We start from the raw sequence: 18,126 nt of genomic DNA on the forward strand, positions 1-18,126 counted from the left end.
TTCCTCTTCCTCTGCTACTCCCGGCGGGTACTGCGTCGAATATTCTCAGAGCTAGAGTGTTTTCATACATGCGGACGATATGACCTAGCCAACGTAGCCGTTGTCTCTGTCTGTTTTCGAACATATACATACCTCCGAAAAATTCTACTTGACAACCACCACATGTTTTCTCGCTAAAGTAGTACGTGAAGAAATGTGCACGCAAAGAGGCCTAAAACACCTTTTATCCGACCAAGGATCATTGTGGTAGACGCGCCTGGATTTAAATACGACAGGGACTGTTAACTCATCACCCTAAAACACTTGTTGTTGTTGTTGTTGTTGTAGTGGGGTTATTTAAAGAAAAGTTAGGTTAACTGTCACAAAGTTCAACCAATCGTAGATCAGTTGTTTCGACGAGGTCGAACGTTCGTTACCACTAGCGTCGGGTCTACGTAACCGGAACGGACCCAGATTTTTTATCCGGCCGAGGACTGTCAACTCGGCTGAATTCTGCCGCTACAATAACAACAACGAGATCTAACGTCCGTTACCACAAGCGTCGAGTCTAAGTTACCTGAACTGGAGCGGACTTTGAACCAGCAAAGGAGGAGAACCTGTTTACAGCTACAAAAACGACCGAGAAGACAGATTATAGAAACTGAGGTGTTAAATGGGTAGGCTTCGGTGGGCATGAATAATCATTGTATGTAGAAATATAATTCCAACAATAACCGGTCCTACTTCCTTCCGAAGTTGCCGGATTTTATTCGACCAAATCATACTTTTTCGAAGAGGTAAATGGTTTTGGACTCTTAAACTCACTTTCTCTCCCTTTATTTCTCTCTCTCTCTCTCTCTCTCTCTCTCTCTCTCTCTATCTATCTTTATATATCTATCTCTACCTCTATCTGTCTATTTATCTATCTCTATCTCTCTCTCTCTCTTTCTCGACCTTAACCGAAACAACCGCAGCCAACAAGATCTTATTAACTTATAATAATATAAGAACAATTTTTTCTTAGTAGCTTAAATACCATTGCGAGTACAAAATTGTTTCATGAAGATTTCGACCGAATACTTCAAGAAAAGCTCTTATTTCCTTACTTTAATTCTCCCCGAGCAAAAGCTAAAATTTAATGTTTAATGTAAGTCCAAATAACCACATTAAACTAAACGCATTAAAATTAAATAATTTCTTAGTCTATTTAAAACCGATTGTAACCCACCCACCCATTGGATGGGCTGACAATTGAACTACCCGAAAGTGGCTGAAATAATATAGGTCGAATTGGAAATTATGCAAAAACTTTCACTCACCTGTAAATTTGTCAATTGCAATAATTTGCTCATCCGAGCTGCTCCAAACCGATGACAATGTCAGCGGTGAATCGAAGCAAATGATGTCGCCCACAGAGAAAATCGTCTGTGGCCCACGAATACGAAGTGTAACGTAGGAGATGGGAAGCGTACATGTGAAACGCACAAAATCACCAAGCAGTTGAGAAGGAAGACGCACCCGTAAGTCGGCGCATGATATAATAGAAGCAAGCGGCCGGAGGCAGCATCAACAACAGTATTAGCAGCAGCAAACGCCAATCAGCAGCAGCCGCAGCAACCGCAACATTGGCATCAGTAACAGTTGACCGAATTGCATTTTGCATGCGACGTGAATTGACGCACAGATAAGGCACCGTTACGTACGCACAGAACGATGTGCGTAACGGTGATGTTGTTATTGTTGTTGGTGGTGTGGTGTTTAAGGCGATATTCCGATTGTAGGTGGCGAAGATGTTGCGGTTCACGGTTTCGTGTTATTTATGCGAGAGGAAAACAATGATAAGAAAAAAGTTAATAAATAATAATAAAAAAAATATGAACAAATTTTTTGTTGATAATGTCGAAATAAGTATAATTATTTGTATACGAGGGTTGAATCCTAAGGATATAATTTTCAGTTTCCGCTGTCAGATATAACCAATATATAACCATTTTATAACCAAAACTCAATTTTGTTTATTATATCGTTTTTCCTTCGCTTGTAAACTTATGAAACGTGATGTTACGTTATTTTGCATTTTAAATGACGAAACACTACTATGACGTATGCTGTCCGAATCGTAGGTACCACGCTTCATGTTGCTTCAAAGCGTCACTGCGTACCGTTAGCTTTTAAATAAGGACATGGTTGATAGTAGAAACTCTTTTATTTATTAATCAAAGATGAGTTCGAAACCAAAGAAACGTTCAATTTCAATAGCAATAGATAGTATGAATCTAATATGTTCTTTACTCACCAGAGAAGCGACTTTGTAGAAATGTAATGCTGAGATTTAGCTTTACTATCTTTTTCCTAGAGTAGGTTTAATAATAATAACACCTGTAATCAAGGGGAAGATTGTCGAATTCGTCAAGATATCGTTTCAAAATGAAGTATAAACCTTCTTGTCCAAGAACGGGCAGACATTTTCAGATTTAGGCTTAGTGCCTTTTTATGATGTTAAAATCCCGTTAGTGAACAACCTTAAAATTTTGTGTGTTCATTAGCAAAGTACAGGTCTGCAACAATTTCCTCAAGTGGCTAACCAGTAGCACCTGGGTTAAGGCCACTTACAAAATAATCGCCAGCTGAAGAAGATACACACTTGTCAGAACAGCTCCATAGTGAGGCCCGCATGCCTCTGTTGGAGAAACATGGTTCAGTTTCTGTTGGGTGGTTTTTCGCAGATTAAAAAGAAGTTTCCTTTAGTGCGTCGGCGAACTTCAACAATAAGTACTACTATGACCAAAAAATAGTAAGATTTGTTCATAATTTTACAATTCCTAATTGATTCTTCAAAATCTATGTCGTCCCCCTCAAAGTAACCGCCTTTGGCCACAATACACTTGTGCCAACGTCTTTCCCAATACTCGAAACTGTTGTTAACGTCAAGAATAGCCTCAGTCCGAAATAGCCTTCATTGCGCGTACAATTCACGTTTAATGTCTGCAATTGACACAAAACGGAGTGCACCACAACTGGATAATCAAAGAAAACTGTCACCATAACTTTAATTTTTGACCAGCTTTGACGTGGTTTTTCGGCTCCGGCTCACTTTAGCCACGATATTTAGCCGGTTAATCGTCTGTTTCGGGGTCGTAAGCCTAGATCCAAGACTCGTCGCAAGTAATAATAATTTTCATATCAACCCGGTAGTCGGAAAGCATTGTTTCACAGACTTTAAACCGACGCTGTTTTTCGAAAAAAATGAGTAATTTTGAAACCAATGATTTTTCAAAATAGTTTTCACTGATCCTTCCGAAATTCCATCGATATGACTAAGATTTCTGACTGTTAATCGTCGATTCATAATCGATTTCGATCAATTCCGTTATTTTATTGAAGTGTTGATCATCAGTCGCCCTGGATGTGGTTCGTCGTCAACGCGCTCTAGACCCTCCTTGACGAATGGGGCGCGCAAAATTTAAATAAAAAGTCTTACCCACCCACTAAACACTCCGCCCTTTCGTTCGACTTCGTTGTTTTCTGGACCTACAGCTAAATGATTTCGGCGGTTCGTTAAAGGTGTCGTTGCTTAGTTAAAGAACCTTTAAATATCGGACTGTATATTCCTGTAATATCGGGATCCATCCTATATGGGAAGGCTTTAAACTTTTGGAACACTAAGTACGAAGTACGAATACGAAGATATGATATATTTACTCGGCTTTCACCAGCCAACTTGAGTTCTACGTCTTTCATAAATACTCATTAGGCCCTAAACGGAACAATCGTTATTAACTCGGCGTACTGTTGCTACAACGACAGCAAGAAAGCGGACTAACTCCGTCAGGGCTTATAACTTCTGCACAAGTTAGGCTTTTAGTGGTTTGGCTCTTCGGTTTAATATGATTCCGACTACGTTTTGGTTTAGTATACCCTGATTGCCATTGGATGTTCTTATATTCACGATGGACATGCGTAATTACGGAAGAAAGTGCTAACTTCTACCTAAACGGAACAAGCGTTATTAACTCGGTGTACTGTTGCTACAACGACGGCAATAGAGCGGACTAACTCCGTCAGGACTTACAATCTACAAAAGTTGAACTACAAATCAGTTCACTTAGTTTCACTTAATGCTTCATACTTTTTAAATCTCAAAATTTTATGAAAAATGCACTGCAACTGCATAGCCCTAACCTATATATTCGAACTTAAGACTAAAAGCGTGCAAAAAAAACTGAACATAAAACCCTTAAGGCAACAGCACTCACCTTAGTTGGAAACGTGTTCTTCGATTCTGCCACTGACAGCTTGATGTAATCCTCAGCGTGTTTAACTCCAGTCGTATCCCTTAAGCTGATGGCAATCATGTTGTTTGTTTCACGCGGCAGATTTATCTATGTAAGCAGAAAGAGCAACATAAATAACAAATAAAATTATATAACAAAAATCATATGATACACAAACATCCATATAAACACGGTTGTATATTCATATACATATGTATGTGTATAAGTCATACGAAAAGTGCATAAAGTTTAAACCGAAAACTAAAAAATAAAAATTCTGCATAAAAATATGGGAAATGCGTTGGAAAGTTTTAGTAAAAAAAAAGTACGAGCAAAATAAAATCGAGAAAATATATGTAAATACTTGGCTTTGCTGCCATGCACACGCTCTCTGCACGCTCATGTGGCTGCATGGCTGACTGAGGAAGCTTCAGAAAAAAAAGGAAACTTCAAAAAAAGAAAGAATTGAGCGGAAAATAAACAACGTTAAAGCTATAGAAATGCAGACTGCGAACTATACTGGGGCACTGCACAGCAAATGAGAACAAGCCCGGTCACACTCAGCCAAAAGCGGCTTGCGTGTATGTATAGAAAATGCTGAAGCATTCCACGCTTTGCTTATACGGCTTCAAACTTTGCAAATATTTCCGCAAGAGGACAAAACGTTGTGCATTTTTATTTACAGTTTAACTTGATGCCGTTGTCATATAGAGCAAATATCCTCTTGGCTACACATATACCCAGTAGGAACATTTTGTGTGCAAAAAATTTTTATTTCATGAAATTTATGAAAACTGAGGAAGTTGAAGTTATTCTTCTGCATAACTAAAGTGGAGAGTTAAAAATTTATAAATATGCCCTGTATGGATATTTTATTTCATGAAATTTAAGGAAATGGAGGATTAATTATTTTTCTCTATAACTAACTTTGAATTGTTTTAAAAGTTAACCACGTACCCGGTAGGAAAATTCTAGTAGGAAAAAAATTTTATTGCAAGAAATTTATGGAATATATTTTTTTCTGTAAGCTGTGCATGAACTATTTAAAAATACAAACATATACCCAGTAGGAAAATTTTAGTTGCATCAAATGAAGATGAAGCATTTTTTCGATTTTGAGTTCAAAAATTTTCCGCCACGTAAATCCAGGCCCAGAAAACGTGCCGTTTCGACGGGATCGAAGCATAGGGTGAGGGATGTCAGATGTATAGACTTAGCTGGGCATGCAAATAGGTGGTTAGCGTCATGCGGGGACCCGTTGCAGGATGGACATATGTACATATATTAGGTATATCGAGTTCGACTCTGGATAGGTTGGAATTTAACTTGCTACAGTACCCAGAACGAAGCTGCACAAGGATTACTCTCCATTCTCGCGGCAACTCGAGTTCGTCGTCTACAATGGGGGAGTAGGAGAAAGTGTTTATGGGTTCAGTGTGAATGGCGGTCAGTGCATATCTGAAGTTAGTTGTGTCCGAAGTCTGGTCGACATATTGTCTTATGTCGTCACCGTAGTTGAGAGGGGACCTCTTGATGCACCTACGGTTAGCTTCAACCAAGTGACTGCATCCCTGACTGTTTCTACGAAAACACCTATTTGGAGAGGAGAAGATAGGCTCCTTAACTGGAATCAGACAGGCCTCATTGTATAGATGTTCGATAGAGGACATCAAGAGGCACACGTGATAGACAAGAGTGCAGTGTTCTGGCATGTCTGAAGCTTCCTCGTCTGCGTTTCAGTGCATCCAGGCGACCATATTGGTGCGGTGTAGTTAAGATCCTGCCAGTCGATTATCTTGTATGTTGCCAACAACGTTTCTTTGTCTTTTCCCCATGTGCTGCCGGCAAGCGATCCGAGGATTTTTTGCGGCTCTGTACTTTGGCAATAATCACGGTCGTGTGAGGAAAGAAGGAGCACAGGCTGTCGAGTGTCACACTTAAAGTCTTAGAGTTATTGAACGCCGGTTCTACGTTACCGGAATTGACACAGATTTTATACAGCCAAGGGGGATCCATTTTAGATTAAGTACACCTATTTTTGTTATTATTGTTGATGTTGTCTGTCTGTCAACACAGTCCTTGGGCGGTTAAAAATCCGGGTTTATTCCGGTTACTTAGACTCGACTATCGTGGGAACGGTTGTCATTTTAGTAACGGGTAGTTGCTTGACCTCTTCACTGTTGACAAAACTTTATTTTCTTTCTGAATAACGGTAAGATTAAAAACTTTGTATATCACATTAAAAATTTGATACATACATATGTATGTATATTTACTATCAAAAGCAGACATTCGCATTGCTAACAGGGTTTGCTTATTCATAGCTTCCAGTTGGCTTTAGGAACATTTAAACACAAACTACTCTGAGAACGAGTATAATATACATACAAATTTATGCCTACATACAAATAACTGCATATTTAATAGCTAAGAGTGAGCTCTACAAACTTCAAAGCTAGGATTTAACGCTGCACACTTGCAGAATTTGCCATTTAAATTTAAATAAGTATATGGCACCGCCTTGCCAGTCTACAACACTATCTTCTCCGTCATTTACTAGCGCATCAAATCGAATATGCAGTGGGCGGATTCGAGCTTATGGCAGTTTAGTTGTGCGCGCTTAACACTGGCGTCACAGAAACGTCTATCATTGTGGACAGTAGAAAGTAGTGTGGCAAAAACTAAAAAAAAAAATCAAAATATAAAAACAGCAACCACATTTCCCAGAAGACCCGGAAGCAACTAACTTTGTACACATAATTGTGTGGCATATAAAGAAGAGCAGTTTCGAAATCACGCTAAAGTGTGTGAAAAAGTGCAGCAATACTCTTATTATATAAATAAAAACTCCTAAAGCTGTTATTAAAACTCATGCAATATAATAATGTGACTATTTTGCAATTCAACTCACCGCAATTGTGAGGTTACTGCCGATTTGTACGTCCACAATATCCTTGCGCGACAAGTCATACTTCAAGCCATTGACATCCTCAATATTGTGGGAGAATTCATTGCCCAAATTGTCGTGTAGCGAAATTTTCAATACGAAATTCATGCCACGTGGTATTTTTGCCTCGCTTTGCTTCAAGCGCGATGTGGGGTAGGCCAAAGTAGCCAAAATATATTGTATATTCTTCACTTCAACGCCAATTGGTAGGGTTTGTTCGAAGGTTTTGGCCTATAGTGGAGAGAATTGAAGTTAGTATTTTCATAATGCTTAAGAGAAGGCGGACACAAAAGACTTACAATAATCAAATCGCGTCCGAGCGTATCCTGTGTGCGCACAACACCGTCGGTGGACACCTTAACTATGCCAGTGCTATCGCTGTCCAGTTTGTATAAAACGTCATCCAAATTGGCCTTCAGTTGTAGCGTGCTGCGCGGCGCTACTAAAATCCAGTCCATTGTTATGTGCTTGGGCGACTCAAGTTCCAATACCTTGAATACTAAAAAAAAAGTTATTCTTAAAAACAAAATCATAAATTAAAATATTTCAAGTGAAAAAAAATTAAAGAAAAACATTAATTAATTAAAATTATTAAATAATTAAAAACAGAGTAATGCAAAAAACAGTAATTAACAGTAATAGAAAAATTTATTAATTAGAAAAAAATATAGAATTAAATCAAATTATATTTAAAAAATCAATCAATTTTTTTTACTAAATAAATTTAACATACGTATGTATGTATGTATACATACATATATGTATGTATGTATGTACATATATTAAAAATAATAATTACAAAAAAAATAATAATTAAAAGAGGTAATAAAGAATAAATAAAAAAACAATAAATAAATAAAAAATAATAATTAAAAAAGATAATAAAAAATTATTAAATTAAATATAATATTTAAATAATTAAATTAATTATACAAAGTAATAATTACAAAAATTAATTAAAAATTTAAAAAAAAATTTAAAAAATTAAGACAAATTAATTAAAGAATAATAATTAGAAAAATGTTAGCCGAAATTTATTTTAAAAAATTAATTTTAAGAAAGTACAAAACCCCTAATTAAGAAAAAATTAATTTAAAATACGTTATTAAAAAAGTAATTAAAAAATAATAATATAATGTAAATTACTTAAAAAGTTTTTAAATAAATAAATTTAAAAAATATGAATATACTAAATAAAAATATATAAAAAAAATATATTTAAAAAATATTAATTAAAAAATTAATAAGAGAAATAATTATTTAAAACTTATTTTAAAAAGCAATAAAAAAATTTAACAAATCCGAAACAAGTAATTAAAAAGAGTTATTATTAATTTTAAAAATAATAACAAAATTTAAATTTTATTTAAAATGCTTTAAATGATTAAATAAAAAACTTAAAAAAAAATTAAATAAAAAATAATAATTAATAAAAAAGTATTAAAAAAAATATTAAATAAAAAAAGTATTTAAAATAACTATATATTAAGAAATAACAAAATAAAGTTAAAATTTTTGTTTTAAATAAATACATTTAAAAATACATACATATGTATGAATATTTAAAAAATTAAGAAAAAATTATAATAATATTTAACAAAATTAAGATAAATTTTATTAAAAAAATATTAGTAAAAAAAATGTATGAAAAATAAATAATAAAATAAACCAAATTATTTAAAAATACCTAAAATATAAAAAAATAATTAGTTTAAAAGAATTAAAAGTAAATAAATTATAATAATAATTAAGAAAAATTCAATTAAACACAATTTATTTTTAGAAAATTATTAAAAAAAAAACTTAACTAAAGTAAATGAAAAATTTAGTTAAAAATATATAAAAAAAATTAATTAAAAAAAACAAAAAAAAATGTATTTAAAAAAATTTTCAAAAACTAATTTAAAAAATAATTAAAAACAGAATTAAGAAAAAAACATTTAAAAATAATTAAATTACAAAAAACAATTTAAACACAATTAAAAAAACTAAATAAAAATAAAATGAAAAATTTAAATAAAATTACAATAAAAATCGAATACTTAATACAATATGTGTGTATGCATGTTTCACTTACCGACAACTTCCACCGAGTTCGTTATTTTTTGACCAGTTGATAACTCGACTGTGGCCTGTATTTTAACCTTTCCGGGATTTAATGCCTTGACACGCACTGATATCAGATCCGTGGTATCGTATTCAACTCCTACATTGCAAGGGAGGGAAAAATTACTTTTAATAATAACTTGCAAATGCGGCTGCTAAGCGCTAAGAACTTTATTTATTGCATAAAATTGTCAGTTTCGTATCTGTGCCTGAACGCAAGCTCTATCAAGCAGGCTCATCAGAAAACATCAATGATTTTCTGCGAATATTTTGTGAACATCATTTGTAGCTTTCCAAAAAGATATCGTATCGAAATATTCGCACCAATTTACTTACAATTGCCAAGGATGTTACTAAACACCTTGAACAACAAACGCATGCTAAAACCCTTTAGGCACACATACATGCATGATATACAGTTATATGTACTTTACGCTCATTTACATACCTGAATCCGCAAATACATTGTAAATGTCCACCACATCCGGTTGATTTGTTGCCCAAGTCACACGCATATTCTCCAAAGTGCCCAACACCATGGGCGAGAGATCAGGCACACCTGCAATTATTTACATTTATATGCACACATACATTAGCAACGCTTATCTACCAGGCAGACAATGCCCAATGGGAATATACATATATGATATGATATATTTGTATGATATAGGAATATATACAAAAGTGGTATCTGGCTACTAACCCCACACAGCGGCCGGCATCACTGCACCGCTACGTATGCGCACTAACGGTGTCTTCACTTGTATATTCACAAACGGTACGACATGCACTTCCACTGTGTCAGCGGATATGACCACTTCTTTGCCATTTCCGGGATTTGTCATAATGCATTTACCGGTGATTTTGGTTGTGCCCAGCTTATGCGCCGTAACAATAGCCGACTCCATTGCTGCAATTGTTAAGTGATAAGGTCATAGATTATGGCATGTAACAAATGCATGCATAAAAGTCAAGTACGGACAGGGTTGCACAAACTTACAAATAACTTTTCTGTCATGCACATAATAGACAATGTTGACATCCGGTTGTGGTCCACCGTGGTAGTAAATTTGTAGACTGGAACCCACTACCAGTGTGGAATTGCGTGGATAAAGCCGTAGTGGTGGGAATACCTGTGGATGATGTTGATGATAAAAACAGTGCAAAAGGAAACACCAATGCATGTTAATGAGTGGAGGAAAGTGAAAATGTCTGTGTATATACCTGTACATTGACTGGTTCACTGCCAACCTTCAAATCTTCGCTTCCGGCTGTAAAGACAATTTTCGTCTCACCAAGGTTATTGCCCGTTATGATGTATCTAAATGGTGTGGGATAATAAATTATTAAATTAAAGTATCGGCTTTTAATTATTTTTTGTGCAAATTTACTTGATTTCGCCTATCTGCAGATCGTGTTGCTCGCCCAAGCTTACACTGAGTATGTCCGCATTAAATATCTCCTCGGACAATTCGTACATATGCAAGTTGAAGGGATCGATTTGCAACAAATTGTCATTGGAGTCGTAGAGCTTCACGATGGCTTCGATGGATTTTGTGCGCTCAACACGATCGGGTGCTTCAACGCGAATAGAGCCGATCGTAACAACCGATATTGAGAGATGCGCTGCTTCGGTCATTAGACAACGATCGATAACCTCGAGACGAGCCTGCAAAAACAACAACATCATGCATATTAATTAAGTGATAAAACCACAATATTAAAAAAATATTATTAAAAAATATTATTAAAAAATATTATTAAAAAAATATTATTAAAAAAAATATCATTAAAAAAATATTATTAAAAAAAATTATTAAAAAAATAATATTAAAAAAAATATTATTAAAAAAATATTATTAAAAAAATATTATTAAAAAATAATATTATTTAAATGTTGAAAAATAGTAATAGCGTAGTTATAAAAAATTAAGGTACAACAAAAATATAGTAAGTAATAAGAAAATAAATCTTAAATTAATTATTTATTACATTAAATTAACTATTAAATTAAAAATAATAATAAAAAGAAAATACATACATAAATATATTTAGATATATATACACAAAAATATTAAAAACAAAAAGATAGCAAATTATGAAAAAAAAAACAAAAATTTACAAAAACAAAATATAAATACAAGGAATTATAAAGAAAATGATAAGGAAAAATGTATAAAAAATTATATTTGTACTAGCTGACCCCGCAGGCGTTGTCCTGCGTGAAATTATGTGTTTTAAAAAGAAAAGAAAGTTTAATTTATATTGTGTTAAAAATTATTTATTTGCGATTTTCCACATTTTTTTTCAATGTAGCGTAGTTTGTTTCGGTGCGTAAATGTACAGAGAGGATGATTTTCCAACTTGTGAACGCGCAACGTATAGCTGGCCGTGTGAAAAACATGGCATTTCCAGATTTATGTCACACACTTCTAGCGACTATCCTTGTGTCCGGTTGATTGCCATTTCAAATGCAATTTTCCCTGGAAACTGAATAGGTTTAACTGATATGACAAATCGTTGGAACCCAAAGGAATTCGTAGAACCAAGCATTCTGCCCCATAGTATTCGATAGATGCGTCACAATCAATCGGGTTCCATTATACAGTTTCGGCGCATGAGGATTGGGAAACATAATAATGACAGATCCAACTTTGAGACGCAAATGATGTGGCGGTATACCAAGCCTCTCCAAAGAATTGCATACTGCAATACTCAACATTGATATGAGTTTTGAATGTAAATTAGACGATAATGGCGAATATGGTACAATCCATGTGTTGTCAACTTCGTTATTCACACCTCTAAATTGAATGCTGAATGTTCTGCCTTTGTCGTCTGGTGAGCGAGGCCGATACAATGGATATCTATCATTTAAAGTTTGCGTTTCCGAAAGAAAAGCACGGGGATAGTGTTTGGTGCATTTATTGTCAGACATACACACCGATGTGCGATTGTGATGTCCACAAGGTCCATAAACCAGATTGATTTTCACCACTTCGTATAATTCTGGATCCATCTCTTGTCAGCAATTTCCGCAGAAATGATTTCATCAATTTGATCTGGTGTAACCACCATTCACCATCCTAAGAAGAATGTGTGCGTGCGGCAAATCTCTTTTTTGCCACTCAACAGAATACATTAAAATTAAAAAATTAAAATTACGCTAGTAAGTCCGTTAAAAATGAACATTTTCTCATTTTTTTTTTACAAACCATCCTCACTGGATTTCCTTCAAAGTGGTTAAGGCCATTTTTCATTTCATGTAACGGTTTAGTCAGCTATAGACCAACTTATTTTTATATATAAGATGGGTATTTATGCAATGTGATGTGATATCATGCCATGCGATGTGACATCACGTCCCTTATGGGAAATAGAAAAGCGCTTTTTTTAGTATTTTGGGTATTTTCTCGGCAATTATTCGATTTTTTCTCGCCTTTTAAGCCTTTCCTAGATCTCCACGAACATTTCAAGACTAAGATAAGATAAATCCGTTCAGCCGTCCTCGAGTTTTAGCGAGACAAACGAACAGCAATTTATTTATATATATATATATATATTAATATATTAATATTAATAAATAATCTTGAAAATATTAATATAATTGCTAATTTTAAAAAAAGAAAAAACATTAACTTCGGTTGTATCAAATACCCTTCTAAATAAAAAAGTTTCCTGACAAAGACTTGGTGTTGATCGTACGGTTTGTATGGCAGCTATATGCTATAGTTCTCCGATATCGGCGGTTCCGACAAATCAACTGCCGCTTGGGAAAGAAAGGGCGTGTGCAAAATTTCAGATCGACATCTCAAAAACAATGGGACTAGTTCTCGTATATAATAGGTTGTCAAAAAAGTCTTGCGGTATTTTCGCTAGTTGGCGCTGAAAGCGCGTAGTTCTAGTTTTATTTGTCGCATCGGATCATACTATACCTTTTTGAAAAGCTCATTTCACGCGCTAACACGTGTTTGATTGATTGTCGTTTCTTTTAAGTCGTTCGTGAGTTATAGCGTCGCAAACATCGAGCAAAATAAAGAGAAAATACGTCATATTTTACAGTACTACTACGATAAAGGCAAAAATGCATCTCAAGCCGCCAATAAAATTTGTGCAGTTTATGGACCCGATACAGTTTCCATTTCCACCGCACAACGATGGTTTCAACGTTTTCGTTCTGGTGTAGAGGTGGTCGAAGATGTGCCACGCTCCGGAAGGCCTGTCGTCGAAAATTGCGATAAAATCGCTGAATTGGTCGAAAGAGACCGGCATAGTAGCAGCCGTAGCACCGGTCAAGAGCAACGTATAAGTCATCAAAAATTGATTTCAATTTCATTCAAAAAAATAAAATTCAATAAAAATACCGCAAGACTTTTTTGACAAACCATTACATACGGATATGGCGAAATCGACTCAGCTCGCCATGCTGATCATATATATACATATGGTATATATGTTTTGTAGGGTATGCGACGTTTCCTTCTGAGTGTTACAAACTTCCTAGCAACTTAATATACACTGTACAGGGTAAAAAACAATAAGCAAAATTTACTCACATGTCCCACACGCAACGGTGTAATTACAAGCTCCTTCTCCTTGGCGTCATATTCCACACTCACAACGTTTTGGTCATATAACTCAAAATCGTAGAATCCACTGCCCTGGGTAATCGGTATGCGTTCACGTCGATTCTTGGCCATAAAAATGCTCACATGATCGCTGGGGAAAAGTGTGCTGTTCACAGCCATAAAGCGTATTTCGTTCTCTATAACTGGTGTATACATCTCACCTGTCTTGGCCTGAAAAATATTTTTTTAATTAACAACAAAAATTAAGTGCTGCAAAAACATTAGAACTTACATTCTTCACAGCGAAATTTGGTTCTTCCGGATAAATGTTATGTTTTTTCAGTACCGTTGCATCATAACGCGTTACTATGCCTTTGATACGGAAATTTTGTGCCACATTCGCTATGGTGGTGATGAGTACATCGCGTGCGGGCAAGCGCACACCCTCATACAGTTCTTCTTCTGTACGACGATAATGCATTATGGCATCCTTTTGGTAGCGCTCGTCGCCGGCGTTGAACTCCCAGTCAATAAACAGCGAAGTGATATTCATCAATTTGCGATTTTTCGAATCTTGCACCTCAATTTCGATTTCGAACTTGTCATCACGCTCTTTTATGTGCAACAATGAATTTTTCACCTCCATTGGGCACGAAGTACGCAACTGCTCGGTAGCATACAGATTGAGGAAACGTGGCTTCACACAGTGTATTGTGGTGGCAAAGTTCGAAATATACGGTTGGAAATTGGAGTTGCTCAAAACGTTATGTATATTGAAACTTAATGTGGTTTTGCCAATTTTCAGGCACATCACATTGAAGACATGCATGGGCTCTTGAGTGTCGTAGTTCATTTCGCTAACCTGAGCAACGGCACTATCGTATTCCACCGATTTGGTTAACTCACTTTCTAAAGTAAACATTTTTTGTGGACCATTCTCATAGATTACGTTACGTGACGCACCAATTGGCAACACGACTTCATTAGCGCTGGGATTTAACACTGCAAGCGGTTCGAACACACTTAATGTCACTTCATCTTTGAGCACACGATCTTGGAATTTGTAAGATATGCGCAAATTAGTTAGTCCAACAGCAGTACTGCGTAGATGCACAACTTGGCAGGCGTCATTGAACATTTGTGTGGTCTGCTCATTCGTGTCCACTTGAAATATCTTGTTGGAAAACTCAAAATCGAAGACGAGATTTTCGCAACGTGTGTAGGGCACAAGCGTTTGATTTACTTTTGCATACACGGCTACATGTAGACGCACATAATCTTTTAGCGCAGTTTCAAAGTTATATTGTATGATTTCCAATTTAAAGGGCGGCACAAAATAAACATCCGCTTGGCGCGTTATTTTCGGATTCTTCGAAAGTGCCACCCTGACGCTGGCATGTGTGGCGAGTGAAGTGCCTTCTTCCAGCATATCCGTTTGCGTACGCTTACCATCTGTGTGACGTATAACCGTGGTGGCAAGGCCGGTTTGTGAAATATGTAGAGTGCGTTGGTTTTGCGAATGCCAGGTGTATTGTCCATCGCCACCTCGTGCGTGGAATTGTATTTTTTGCACTTTGGACACATTTGGATCGAAAGGTAGCACCACTTTACTGGGTGAAAGCAGCAGTTCACTATGTATTTGCAACTCTGCTTGGGCAGTCAGCTGTAAAAGTGAACCGGGGTTAGAAATAAATTAAGTTAAAACTAAATTAAAACACATACCTCTTTAAAGTAACCATAGACTGGCGAAATGCCCTGACGTATCGCTTCACCATATATGCGACTACCATTTTTATTTTTCTGTATTACATAATAGAGCACCTCATCGAATTCCGATTGCATGGCATATTGTGAGCCTAATGTAATCTTTTTGTCATCGCTAAAATAATAAAAGTGAAATTCAAAAATTGTTTTAAGCACAGGAAAAAATTTTAAATTCGGCTTCACCGAAGTTCATAGGTGTATTTTTATAGCATAAAAGAGTATAAAAAGATCTTTGTCTTTTTATTTCGAACATAAACCCTTTTCAGGTTATAAAAACAAACACAATTATACCGTGTATACAAATCCAGCGCTATTTCATGCTTCTCTCCCTCTACTGTTATCCAATTGTTGTGCGGCAATAGACTAAGGCCCAAACGTACAGGCTCAGCAACGGTTACGCGAGCACTAGGTGTTGAAGCTTTTACGATCGCGGTATCTAAATTACTGTTTTCCTCGTCGATGGGGGCATTACGATCACGCAAAACCACTGTTGTTGTGCCAAGCTTCAAAGCGGTTATGCTGGTGCCTTTTATTGTAGCCACATTAGTATTTTCAATTTCCAGGAAATATTGGTCATTTAAAGAAATCTCTTGAAGCTTGCCCTTTTTCAACTGTAGTATGCGGAAATTAATTTTATCACCAGTTAGCAGATGTACATCCGATGGCTCGAGTATGATATTAGCAAGCACATTAATATAAACTTCCATTTTTGGCACATGACTGTACTCGGGGTGAGGTATGCTTATGGTTACCTAGAAGAAATATAATATAAGTGACAAAGGTGTTAATTACATATATTGGTGTAGCATACCTTAGCAGTGCCCGTGTTGATACCCTCCAGCAACACCATGTAACCTTTCATACGTTGTGCCTCGAATTTTTCCAATGCGGGTGGTACCGCATGGTAAGGGCTTTCGCCAAATGTTAGGAATCTTAAAGCTGGTGCAAAATTTTTACTTCCGCTACGTCCACCCAAAGAAGAGATTAGCCAGCTAAATTCAATTCCCTCCAAAGTAGTAAACTCATTGCCTTGAGAGTCTTCCGCACGCAATTCGAAGGTTTCCGGAGCTTCTTCAAGAAACAGTTGTCGGGTGGTTGTGCGCACACCCAATTTGTCGATAACATCAAGTATGACATCACAACGCAGCGATTCGCCAGTGGTAAGATCCTCTGCCAAGACAATGGCTGCATTATGTCGACGTTCGCGAGTTAACACTGTCACTGTTGCACGATATGAGCATTCACTTTCTACATCTTCATATAATGGGGTAATAAGTATTAAATCTTGCCGGGATGATGTCCTGAAAAAGATATGTTATTAATGTAACAGTTCGGCGTGGAGCAGCTGTGCGCGAAATATTGCCAGTTGAGGTTAGATCTGACGCATTTCTGGCGCCAACTATATGAAAGAACTTAATTCAATTTACCATTTAAAACATCCTTTTTCAATCACTTCCAATGTAAAATTTACTGATATTTGATTAAATATCGGCAGTAGCACGCGAGGATAATTCAATTTTGTTGATGCTACCGCACTGCTTAGAGCCACAATGGCAAAGAGTACCCAAAAGACTTTGCACGCCATTTGAGCACAATCTGGTACAAGAAAATCTTTAACTTTCTGTAGATTTATATATATTGAACAGTTTTTTTTTAATTATAATTAAATAATGTAAATAATTGTGTTGTTTATAAAACCGCGAGGTATTTTGCAGGAAATACTGTACGAATTCTCTGCATAGTTTGTCACTCAAACTGAATGAAAATAAACCGGCTCAGTGTTGCAAAAAGTTAAAAACCCAATAGGAATTTCGAAGAGTTTGCACACCAAGTTTAGACTTCTCAGATATTACACCGCGCTTACAATATTTCGACAATTGTTTCAGTTTAAGGCAAAGCATGATAAATTTGTATTTGACAATGCTCATTCTCAAAATATTTTGATGAAAAAGTAAAAAAAACAATATTTTCATAGTGTGACGTCTGAATATTATGTTGTTAAATTTTGAAATAAATAAAATGTGGTACTAGCGTAACTAGGTGTTTTGTCATCTGAAAAAAAACTTCAAAATTACATCCAAAGGTAACTGCTTGGCCCAGGTAACGCTGGGGAACACTTGGTAGAAAATAAAGCGATTGGTAAAAAGTCGGTTAATTCGTTATTGTTAAATTAAGAATATTATCAAATTTCACACAATAAAAAATCGTGCAAGAAAAATTATGTGTTATAAATTTTTACAGTATTCATTCAAAAGACATTCATTGCCTAACGATAAGAACCTGCGTGTTAATAAAAAGTACGACACTATCAAAATTACAATCACTAATTTAAGAGCAAATTATCTTGAATTGAATAAAGATAAAAAGTTGAACTTGTGCCACACATATTTAAGAGTTTTTAATAACTGACAACATTTTCAGCTTTTTTTCAGTGTATGTCGATCAGCTGTTGCATGATAAATTTTTGATAGTTGTATATTGAAGAAGT

The 18,126-nt window shown here is 35.6% G+C and overlaps 1 protein-coding gene across 1 annotated transcript in view; it reads right to left on the reverse strand.

The window, feature by feature from the left end:
* The window catches only part of LOC126756212 (nuclear pore membrane glycoprotein 210), a 128,901-nt gene extending 111,504 nt beyond the window's left edge, over window positions 1-17,397 (reverse strand). The window contains exons 1-16 of the mRNA XM_050469092.1: window positions 17,066-17,397; window positions 16,450-16,939; window positions 15,930-16,390; window positions 15,597-15,753; window positions 14,167-15,537; window positions 13,863-14,105; window positions 10,698-10,975; window positions 10,531-10,627; window positions 10,307-10,439; window positions 10,010-10,216; window positions 9,755-9,865; window positions 9,278-9,406; window positions 7,500-7,699; window positions 7,165-7,431; window positions 4,236-4,361; window positions 1,299-1,404 (exon numbers count right to left, since the gene is read on the reverse strand). Coding sequence (XP_050325049.1) covers window positions 1,299-1,404; window positions 4,236-4,361; window positions 7,165-7,431; window positions 7,500-7,699; window positions 9,278-9,406; window positions 9,755-9,865; window positions 10,010-10,216; window positions 10,307-10,439; window positions 10,531-10,627; window positions 10,698-10,975; window positions 13,863-14,105; window positions 14,167-15,537; window positions 15,597-15,753; window positions 15,930-16,390; window positions 16,450-16,939; window positions 17,066-17,223 — 4,534 coding nt within the window. The 5' untranslated portion in view covers window positions 17,224-17,397. The remainder of the gene's footprint in view (window positions 1-1,298; window positions 1,405-4,235; window positions 4,362-7,164; window positions 7,432-7,499; window positions 7,700-9,277; window positions 9,407-9,754; window positions 9,866-10,009; window positions 10,217-10,306; window positions 10,440-10,530; window positions 10,628-10,697; window positions 10,976-13,862; window positions 14,106-14,166; window positions 15,538-15,596; window positions 15,754-15,929; window positions 16,391-16,449; window positions 16,940-17,065) is intronic.
* Between the last annotated feature and the right edge of the window lie 729 nt (window positions 17,398-18,126).

Source organism: Bactrocera neohumeralis, chromosome 4 (assembly GCF_024586455.1).
Source record: "Bactrocera neohumeralis isolate Rockhampton chromosome 4, APGP_CSIRO_Bneo_wtdbg2-racon-allhic-juicebox.fasta_v2, whole genome shotgun sequence".
Lineage (NCBI taxonomy): Eukaryota > Metazoa > Arthropoda > Insecta > Diptera > Tephritidae > Bactrocera > Bactrocera neohumeralis.